The sequence below is a fragment of the Palaemon carinicauda genome, chromosome 41 (assembly GCF_036898095.1).
Source record: "Palaemon carinicauda isolate YSFRI2023 chromosome 41, ASM3689809v2, whole genome shotgun sequence".
Taxonomy (NCBI): domain Eukaryota; kingdom Metazoa; phylum Arthropoda; class Malacostraca; order Decapoda; family Palaemonidae; genus Palaemon; species Palaemon carinicauda.
The window spans coordinates 29,689,886-29,701,194 of NC_090765.1; the positions used below are offsets into that span (position 1 = coordinate 29,689,886).

Here is an 11,309-nt window from a genome sequence, read left to right on the forward strand (position 1 = left end):
TTTCTCCAAGGAAAGTACCAGGAAGGCTATGGAAACCTTCCTTCGCTTGGGTAACTGGACCATCAAGTTCCTACTTGGTGGACCAACACCATCCTTAAACGTAGGGACTTGGTATCTGAGAGTTTCCAACAACTGGTTCCTAACGCTGAGATTTCAAGGCTCAGGAACTCCTCTCTCGAAGGTTCCTCGTTGTTCGAACCTAGGGTTGTTAAGCAGGCTGCAGAGAGGTGGAAGAAGTCCCACCAGGACTCTCCTCCATAGGGCCCTGACATCCTGGCCCTAGAGACCACCAGCTCCTCCATAGCCTAGCTAGCCCAAAACCTCGACGAAAAAGACAGCAGCAAAGAAAGGGGTGTCTACAAAGCCCTTTCCTACTAAAGACAAGAAAGGCTCAAAGTCCTCCCGGGGAGGAAAATATCCTAGAGGGAGTGGCCGCGACTGCAAACTATAGGATAGGCGCTCCCCATGCTTGTCCACCAGTGGGTTGATGCCTACAAAGTTGCTGGAACAGGTGGACTAAACTGGGGACCAATCCCTGGACAGTCTCCATGATTCATTCAGGGTATCGTGTCACGTTCATGTCATCTCTTCCTTCCCTGATCAAGGATCCATATCGTTAGACTCCTTGGCGATGGGATCAGCAAAGGGGCTAGCCTTTTGGGCAGAAGTCCAGACCATGTTGGAGAAGGGTGCTCTCCAAGAGGTCCTTGATGACTCTCCAGGTTTTTTCAGTTGACTCTTTCTTGTGAAAAAGGCATCTGGTGGCTGGAGACCAGTCATTGACCTCTCAGCTCTGAACAAGTTTGTCAAATGGACTTCGTTCAGCATGGAGACAGCAGACATGGTCAGACAAGTGGTAAGACCACAGGACTTCATTTACACACTCGACCTAAAGGACGCGTACTTCCAGATCCCAATCCATCCATTTTCAAAGAAGTACCTAAGATTCTGTCTAGACAACAGGAAATACCTATTCAGGGTATTGTGCTTTGGTCTTTCCATGGCATCCAAAGTCTTCACCAGTGTTCCCCGTAGTGTCATCTTGGGCACACAGGATCGGCATCCATCTCCTCCATTATCTGGACAACTGGCTGATCCTAGCAGTCTCGGTGGTAACTTTTCTTCAGCACCGAGACAAACTTCTGAGGCTTTGCCAAGATCTGGGGATCATGGTAAACCTTGAGAAGTCCACCCTGCTTCCCACTCAAAGATTGGTATACCTAGGTATGATTATAGACACCAATTCCCACAAAGCCTTCCCATCAGATGAAAAGATAGTGAGGCTGAGAAAAGTCACAACACCTTTTCCCAGGCGGGAAGGACTCCCGGCCCAGAAGTGGCTATGTCTCCTTGGACACCTATCATCCTTAGCCCGTCTAGTTCCCAACGGCTGCCTCTGGATTCAATCCCTCCAGTGGCAACAGAAGTCCAGTGGAATCAGTCTTTCGATTCCCCGGACACACTGATCCCCATGGGACCAGAGGAACGGACAGACCTCGAATGGTGGGTGGCAGATGAGAATCTATGGAGGGGGGTAGATCTTGTTGTCCTCCTCCCAGACTTGATGCCGTTTTCAGACGCATCAAAAGAAGGGTGGGAGGCCCACGCGCTGCACCATACGACATCAGGTCTTTGGTCAGAGTCCTAAAGATACCCCCACATAAATCTTTTAGAGATGAAGGCCGTCTTTTTGGCCCTTCAACAGTTCGATCAGTTCCTGGCGGGCCAATCAGTGGTGGTGATAAGCGACAACACCACGGTAGTGGCTTATATCTGCAAGCAAGGAGGTACTTATTTTGCAGCCCCTATCCCATCTAGCAGTAGAGATACAGTATTGAGATGGGCCGAGGTCTACTCAATACCACTATCAGCACGCTTCATTTCAGGCAAAAGGAATGTGTTCGCCGACAGTCTGAGCAGAGCATCTCAGATAGTGAGTACTAAGGGGTTTTTGGATCATCTAGTAGCCAACAAGTGCTGACTTTGTGGGATTCTCCGACGGTGGATCTCTTCGCAATGGCCCTGAACTTCAGGCTCCCTCTGTACTGCTCCCCAGTCCCAGACCCCAAGGCTCTATGGCAAGATGCATTCCAACAATGGTCAAGATGCATTCCAACACTGTGAGATAACATTGACGTTTACGTCTTTCCCCCGTTCTGTGTGATGTGAAGGCTACTCAACAAGGCCAGAACATAGGTCAACCTCTCAATGACATTCATAGCACTGCTATGGCATCATGCGGAATGGTACCCGAACCTTCTGCAGCCCCTGACGGAGCCCCCAAGAGAACTCCCTCCACAACACGATCTACTCGGATAAACACACGTTAACATCTTCCACTAAGGCGTAGTTTTGCTATGACTTTACACCTGGAGACTATCCAGCATCTTCTCACTCAGAGAGGATTTTCGCAATAAGTTACAAACAGGATGTGTGGATACCTGCGGAAGTTATCAGCAACAGTCTACCAGGCAAAGTGGAATGTCTTCTTTGGTTGGTGTTGTGGAAGGGGTATCGCTTCATTCGATGCCACTATTCCAGCAATAGCAGAGTTCTTCATGTATTTGCGTGAAGAAATGTGCCTATCAGTTTCGGCGGTAAAAGGCTATCGCTCACCTTAAGCCTCGCCTTCAAACTGAATGAAATGAACATTTCCTCATCGGTAGAACTTTCCTTACTCATACGGAGTTACGAACTTACCTGTCCTAAGTCAGAAGTGAGACCTCGCCATGGAACGTGGTTCGAGTTCTCCATTCTCTAAAGAGACCTCCCTACGAACCATTATGCCAGGCAACAGATCGCCGCCTGACTTGGAAGACGGTATTCCTGCTCGCCTTGGCTTTGGCCAAACGAGTCAGCGAACTGCATGGTCTCTCGTACGACATTGCCCATTCCAGGGGATGGGGAGAGTTAACATTTAGCTTCGTCCCTGAGTTTGTTGCCAAGACTCAGAATCCAAGGGTGTCAGATCCTAGATTCGACTCCTTTCGGATAACGAGTCTCTGCTCTGTAACAGACCACCCAAATCATCTCTTACTTTGCCCTGTGAGGAGTTTGAGGCTCTACCTTGAGAGAATAGCAGCAACCTACCCCTGAGTGCCCATTCACTTCGTCAGCACCAGGAGGACCACCAAAAACACCATTTCTGGATGGATTTGCAAGGTCATAGACCATGCTCTGAATCCAGATCCTCCTCCATCAAGTCGTCCCAGAGCCCACGATGTCAAGGGCGTAGCCACGTCCCTGGCCTTTAAGAGAAACTATTCCATGACACAGGTTCTACAGGCTGGGGTGTGGAAATGCCAAACCACTTTCACAGCCTATTACTGCAAGACTTGACCCACAGGAGGCTCCATAAGTTTTTTATCGGCACTGTGGTGGCTGCACAACAGCTGGTCTAATACCTCAAACTCCTTATTGGACAAGTAGCAGAATGTGGAGGGCATTGTTACCTGGTTTTAGTCTGCATGAATGAAATGGTATGATTGGCTCTTATTCTTTTCTTTATCCTCCCCTCCCTTGGGGAAAGCAGGAGCCGGGGTTCTCTGTGCAAGCTGACGTCAACCACTGCAGGTAAACCATGCTCCCTTGTGTACCTAGTATTGTGTCAATACTGTTGCGTCCCCATACCCTGGCGAGGTGGTATTGGGAGTCTTTTGTTATAACAGTTTTTCCTACAGACTCTGAATAACTTATACCTTGACAGTCACACTGCTTATCTCAACACACAGCCTGTGTAGGCCGCAGACCTTATGTAGCAAGGTTTAGCGAGGTGTTAAGGGCTCCTTATTTTAGGTACTAACCTACTGAAGAAAAGGAGCCTCCGGGTAAAGTCAAAAAGCCAGATTGGGAGGGACGTCCACCCTCTTAATGGGTGATTCACCCCCTAATAAATAGAGTAGGTTTGTATTCCAGTTACGGAACAAATGACAAATTAGGAGATAATTTGTAATTTTCTTAATGATACAAACCTTAATCTATTTATAAAAACTTACTCACTGACCTTGTCCCCCTTGAATTCAAGTCCTACCACCAAGCAAAGTGAGCTCAGTCATAGGTGTGTGAGCAGGAGGGGTAGCTAGCTACCCGCTACCCCCCGCTAACTTACGGTATGGATAGTTAACACTTGCTAAACTTCAGTGGCTCGTCCTTTCAGCTTTGCCGAAAATAATACCCCTGAAAAATAGCTAAATATTTGTATCATTAGGAAGATACAAATTATCTCTGAATTTGTCCTTTTAATGCTTCTGCCAATTTTTAAGCCTCAAAGATGCTGTGTCATATAAGTTTTGTAATTAGGTAATTTTGATTGTTTCTCACAATTATTTCCGGATTATCCATTGCCGAATTGTCAATGGTAGATCTGATGTTTCATAAATTGAAGATTTTCAACATCATGATTTCATGTTAATACTCATTTTATAAAAGTAAAAATTAAATTAAGATGATGATTTGTACTTGCCAGAATCATACAGTTACTGCTTAAAAGAAATTGAATACAGCACCAAAACACTAACTCCATCACATCTTCAGGTCATTTCCTTTCTATATAATGTTTTTTTGGTGCTATTATAGTATGCTATCTACCGTCGAATTTCTACTATAGTATGCTATCTACCACAAAGTATGTTATCTACCGTCAATGTTAATCCTCCTGTTTGATGAGGGTTATCAAACAGATTACTTACCACCAGTATGTTATCCTCATTGGACTTTAATGATAGTTTAATAATATTTATTGGCAGGACAACATGGGTGCATAATTATAAGCAGTTTGTAGGTTAGGTTAGGTTAGGTTAGGGTTAGGTTAGGTTAGGTTAATTTATCAAGTCGGTAGCGATTCTCCTTGTTAGAGGCGGATTAGCAAGAAGAACGTATCCTTAGGGACTGATGGTAGGTATCATACTATAGTCAGAAAGTTGTGGTAGATAGCAAAATTGGCGGTAGATAGCATACTATAATAGCACCGTTTTTTTCTACTTTTCATTAACTTCTGGTCATCTCTTTCATCAAAGAGCTTCAACAGTTATTTTTCTATTTTTTAAGCTTTAGATATTCTTACACCAAACTCTGCTGCTTTCAAGTTTTTTCAACAATTTAAAATATTTCTGATTTAAATGAATATACATGCCCTCTCTCTCTATTTTCGCTATTAGCTATAAGCGTATATCCAGGCTTTATTGATATTTTGAATCAATTTCTAAACATGACTCGCATAACGGCTGTGATCACTATAGCAACAGCTAAGAGCAAAGTGATACCATACCATGCAGCATGTGGTCAAACGGCGGGCCATGTGAGGAATGGCTATATTTGGTGGACCTTCACAGAACTGTTAATTTTTTTTTTCCCCTTTTTTCCAAAACACTTTCGGATTTCAAAGGTTCAGAAATTTTTGGAATTTCAAGTAAAAGATTCTCACCCTGTATCACTAAAGTTTCTTATGGACCCCTAGGTGTAATACTTTGTGGCAAGAATAAATAACAACAACTAATTAATCAATTACAGTATTTATTTTAAAGTAAAAACATTGTTTTAGTACTAACTGAAGGTAAATCTTTTAAAAAAAATTTTCTCTTTGCAGTGTCTGAAGAAGACTATGTAAATATCTGGCAGCTTGAACTGAATATTCCAGTTCTGGCCTTCCCAGTACAACGAGCAGTTTCATGCATTAAATTTAAACCCAAGAGTTATCTTGTGTGTGGACACTTTGTAGGAATCTTAACATCATGGGATCTAAGTGTTATGACAGATCATTCTTGCATTGTTTATGATTCTCTTAATGACATACCTGGTGAAAACACACTTCTCAAGTGCAAGTTTAAGATGCATGCAGGTCCAGTTTTCAGTTGTGACTTTTCAAAGGAATTGGATTTAGTAGTTAGTGGTGGTGCAGATGAGTGTATAAAACTTTGGTGTTTATCAACAGGATTAGTTGTGAAGTCATTGCCAAACCAAGACCACTGGGTACTTAGAGTTATTCTGTTACCCGATTTGACATATGAGTCGGATCATGTGATAATATGTATGACAAGAGATAATGTAAATAAAATATGCTGGCCTTCCAGTTGTGATAATGAACTTAACAATGATAAGAGTGCCACTGATGATAAAGAAAATGTAGTGAGAGTTAACCAGATGGGTGACTTGAATAAAATTATATTTCAGTCTCGGATTCAACGGAATGAAGGAAACAATAATTTCTTTACTCCTGGCTTACAACAAAGTACAAAGTTTGTTGGTTTAATTAAACAAGACATTGATGAAAAACATGCAAATCTGTGCATATATGACATACAGACATTTCAGATTGTTCATAACATTACTCTGAAATTTAAAGTGAAAAAGTTATTAGCACTAGGAAATAGATTTGCTCTTCTTCTAACAATTGGAAATGTGCTTTACTCATCAACCTTGGTTGCTGTTGACATAGTGACCGGTGAAACTGTTGGGACACACCCTGTACCACATTCCAAGTAAGTACTGTACAGTGAAGTCTTTGTTTATGGAAGTAATGTGTTTGTATCATGTTCAGGTTAAATGCTTTCTCTTAGTCTTTATTTGAAGTAATTTATGTTAAAATATTTCCCCTAGGTACTTAGAAAAGATTGAATATGTATGCAGTAATACATCAGTTCATGAGTTGAATTCGTTCCAAGAGTGAACTCATAACCAAAAATGCTCATATTCTGAAAATATTTTTCCCCATAAGAAATACATTAAAGGAAATTCACTTGATTCAATCCTCATATACATTCATTTTTAAAGGGTTGTGTTGGAATTCAGTGAACAAATTATAACCCCTAAAGGCTTAAAGGTTGCTCATGAATGGCAGAGGCAAAGGACAGACAAGAGCTTAGAGACAGAACAAGGCCCTAGATATTGACCATGAATACATAAGATCATTGGCCAATAAAATGAGAGATGTTGACAAATTAACTCGCACTTTATCTTTGAGGAGAGTCGTGATTGGCATGTGGGAGATGAGAGAGGAGGAGTAGGGGGTTCATGGTTAGGAGAATATTCCTCCAGGAGCATTTCCAGAAAAACAATTGGGAGTTCTCTCTCTTGAACAGTATTCACTATCACTAACTCAATCACTTAATTTACATTTTGTGGACACTTGAGCAGTTTCTTTACTCTTACTTCCAGTTTTAATAAGGAACCTATCTAGAGACGACTGATTTTGCCTTTTCTTTAAAATGGTATCAGAATGGGGTAAAGATCACATGAACACAAGTTAAACACTGCTTGTAGTAGATATGCACCGCATGACTGATTTTGTGTATCTTGTTAGTACTTTTTCACAAAAAATGCACATACGAAGGGAAATTTTTGCTTGCCGACTGGTATTATGCTCATAAACGGATTTGAATTTTTATGCTCATATACCGACTTGTTCGATTCAGAGTTAATCATAAACCAAAGCACTTCTGTAATTGTGAACAGTAGCACAGTACCGTACAGTATATCTTATTATTTTGATGGAAGAGTCAGACTAAAGATATGCTAGACTTCCTGAATACAGAAGTCTCAGCATCAGAAAACTCACTTAAAGCCAGTTGATTCTCAAAACTACCACCTTTACCTCTGGCACGCCAGAGACATTTGTACGCATACTCTGAGACTTTGAAGAGTCCACTTCTCATTGATGCTGATCTGGCTAATCTGGTCCCATCAGTATCAGCAGAGAGACTGTTTAATCTCTCCTCTCATGTATTAGGGCCTTAAATGGCAAACATGGAGGTTTCAGCTATGTCAGCAATCCAAGCCTGTTCATGGATATATTACTGGTCTGGAGCAGTCTCTCGCTTTGCAGTATCACAGAACCTTAAGAACGAGCATGTTCGTGAACAATTTAGGGAACTATCCAGATCTGGAGCCAAAACCTTAGAGGTCCTCCTATATCAGAACGTATTCCTTTGGGGAAATTGCGTTCTAAAAAGGTGTGACGCTTTCTTAGCCAGATGCTTTAAATAGCTCTCCCCCAGAGACGTGTTGGCTATAAGAAATTCAGAGCTAGTAAATTCCCCCCTCGGATGTAACAACCGCCATCGAAAAGGTAGAGAGGTTAGGACAAAGTCCTATGACATGTAGAGCAGTGGCACCAAGGGTGCCCACTCCCCCAAAACAGCTTAGGAACTTGCCTTTTAAACCAATTCCACAGAAAGATGACGTTTACCTTCAACAGAGTAAAATAAAGGAAACATATTAAATATAAAGGGGAATATGTGATATACCAGTAGATTTGCATATATATTTTTAAATCCACAATATACTGAGAGAGCAATAAGTGATCCATGTTATGGCAAGGGATTAATGTAGTACCAAGTCAGATTTTGTCAAGCATTATTTAATAAAGCATGGTTTTCTTATAAGGAGTACTGGTCATTGAGTGCAGTAGTAGCTGTAGGTCATGTAGTATAGAGGTTTTATTATTAACTAAACTCCTTAAACTTTTTTCAAGTTATAGCATTAACTTTTTTCAGTGAGAAATTACAGAGCGTTGGGTATCATACAGTAATAGATACATAGTTCTAGCATAAAGTATTGAGGGGTGTGTTTGGGACGGATTCTTAGTTATTAAATTCCTGTGTATTGATATTTGATTTTAGCCCCTCTTGGGTATTTAGTATTAAAATGTTTTCAATCTGCATTCTTGAATGATTATGTGCAACTAACTAGCTTATGCTACCTTCAAACTTATATTTATTGATGGTGACTCTTGGGTAATTTGTTTAGGTATTTAATCTAGGGAGTTAGATTTCCTATCTGTTCCCCTCACTGTCCTACTTATAACAGAGTGTGGGTTTCAGCAATATGAATATCAGGGGAGATTCATAGAAATAAATGGAATTTTAATGATAGAAAGTTACCGTACATCTATACTCACCTGACATTCATATCATGGCCCCCAACTCCATACTGACTTGTGATGTCAAGAAGCTTTTGAACATGTTTTGACTGTGACACTGAAGAGGCACCGTTGTGGCAGCGTATCCAAGCACTTATTGCCATACACCACCATATATTGTAAATTCAATACAGCACTCAACTAGTGGCAAGAATATTGCAGTGAAAGAGAATAGGAAATTTTCTGATTGTTAGGATAGATATTGACATTTAACCAGCACAAGAAAGGAAGCAACATGAATACCAGGCCAGTATAATAATAATTGATTTTATCATTAAAATTTAATCATTTTAAATCATGAATCCACCTGTAAAATATAGTTCAGAATAAAATAAAAGAAAAAATTATACAGATGAAGGAATAAATGGAACTCCATGTAAAGGTATAACTTGAAACTATAATGGAAAATTAAAAAAGTTACTAATGAGCATAATAGAGTATAGGATTTAATGCATATCAGAAATTAATGGTTGTACTTTAAAACTATATAACTCAATCACGATCATATAGTCAATGGGCAAAGGGCAATATCTTAAATAAAAGTATCCTTTAATTAGAGGGATTTTTTCCCTTCATATGGAATCCCTGATTCTGTTACTGTTTTTTAATTTTCCACTCGAGTAACAAGGTTTCAGATTGCTCCAACAGCTCCAGGTACTTAACAGTTACATGATAATAGGTTGGATTGAATGACAAGAGGAAAAGTAGTTAGACAATATATAGCTCAAGATGGTTGACTGGTTTGTCCTTGGACAGCAACAAAATACAGTAACCTAATTTGGAAACAAACCATTTTGCTGTTACTAGAGTGCACATTTGTGCTTCCTTGGATTACAGTAAAATTCTGGTTGAAGATGTGAGTTGAACTTTTTCTCAAAAGCTCAAAGGCAAATTATTTTGATTTTTTATATTTGTTTAACAACATTAAAATACTTGGTTTTAATTTCTCTCAATTGATTAGTACTGTATTAAATTATATAGAAAAATTATTATTGAAAGTGAAATAACAGTTCCCCATTTAAGAGAGATTTTATATTTCTGTATACAATACTGATTTTAGAAGCTTTGGAAGGTTTGTAGTATCTTATATAATAATATCTGGTACACTTTACATCAACATTTACCATATTTAACTAATTGTTTTATAAGATACAGTACCTTTTTTTGAAATTTTTAAACTGAAATTAGTTTGCGTAAGAAAGTATTAGGCATTTATGTCATGATTAATTAACAGTGGCTTTTATTTTTTTTCTTAAGGATGACTACACCAGATGGGGCACAGTTGGTTGTTGGGGATACAGACTGGCTGGATGGCTTACGAGGTTATGTACCTGAAGACACATGCATGAGTAATAGCAGCAGTGGAAATGAATTGAGCAATAAAAATCAGAACCTTGCGTGTAATGTACCATTCAAGGAGGAAGTAGGGAACTGTAATGATTGTGGTGTGGGTACGACTCTTGTAAATAATGACAACAGGTTTGATCATGCTGAGGGAGTTGATCACAACATTCCTTGCTGTTCATCAAGTGTTGGAGGGTTTCAAGATTTGGACACAAGAATAAAAGAAATTCATTTGGATAATAGTAACTTCAATTCTGCAAGTTATTCAGGAGAGCTACCAACTGTAAGTAGAATTAAAAGTAATTTGTCTCATGCAAAGATGAGACTTGAAAGACCTAGTCACTTGGTTTTAGCAGCTGGTGTGCAGTGTGAACCAGGACGTCTTTTCACCCTTTGGTGGTCTAATTATAAAATCATGAGTAAGTACAAGGAAGAATAAGTATTTATTCTAGTAAACTCCATTGATGTACTTGGATAGTGTTTTTATTTGTATTTATATGACTTTATTGCACTGTATTTATTAAATTTTTATCTTCCTTCTTTCTTTCAATCATAAACTGTTGTTGTAACCTTTTATTTAATGATTGTTGGATGTGGATAAGTAATGGATGAGCAACTGTTATCATGAAAATAGTTGATCAAGATATACAGATTTCAGAATGGGAATGTATGTTAAGTGATATTTATATATTCCAATATTACTGGAGCACAGACAACCCCGTTAACTAATAGGGGTTTCTAAACCTTTTGGGTCATTATGGTTTATATCAGTGTATTGCTGTGTTAATTTATTTATGGCATACAGATTTAATTAAAGGTTATTAAAGAAGTTTTAGGCATTATTTTTGTCTGGATGTTAGTAGCTTCTTGTTGTATTTTATCTTTTTGATGAGATTGATATTTTTAGCCCTTTGCCATAATTTTTCTTTTCAGGAAACTTTCATCATCAGTTATTAATTTGACCAAAGAACTAGTGTATTCTATTTGCAAAGAATCTACATATTTCCTAATACCACATTGCAATGCTGCTAAGAAATGGAAATATTTAAGA

At 39.4% G+C, this 11,309-nt stretch overlaps 1 protein-coding gene across 9 annotated transcripts in view; it reads left to right on the plus strand.

The window, feature by feature from the left end:
* LOC137632488 (F-box/WD repeat-containing protein 2-like) overlaps window positions 1–11,088 on the plus strand; it is a 477,230-nt gene extending 466,142 nt beyond the window's left edge. For all 9 annotated transcript variants that reach the window (XM_068364443.1, XM_068364446.1, XM_068364445.1 and 6 more), the window contains 2 exons: window positions 5,585–6,476; window positions 10,172–11,088. In XM_068364443.1, coding sequence (XP_068220544.1) covers window positions 5,585–6,476; window positions 10,172–10,697 — 1,418 coding nt within the window. In that variant the 3' untranslated portion in view covers window positions 10,698–11,088. The remainder of the gene's footprint in view (window positions 1–5,584; window positions 6,477–10,171) is intronic.
* Window positions 11,089–11,309: the final 221 nt, after the last annotated feature.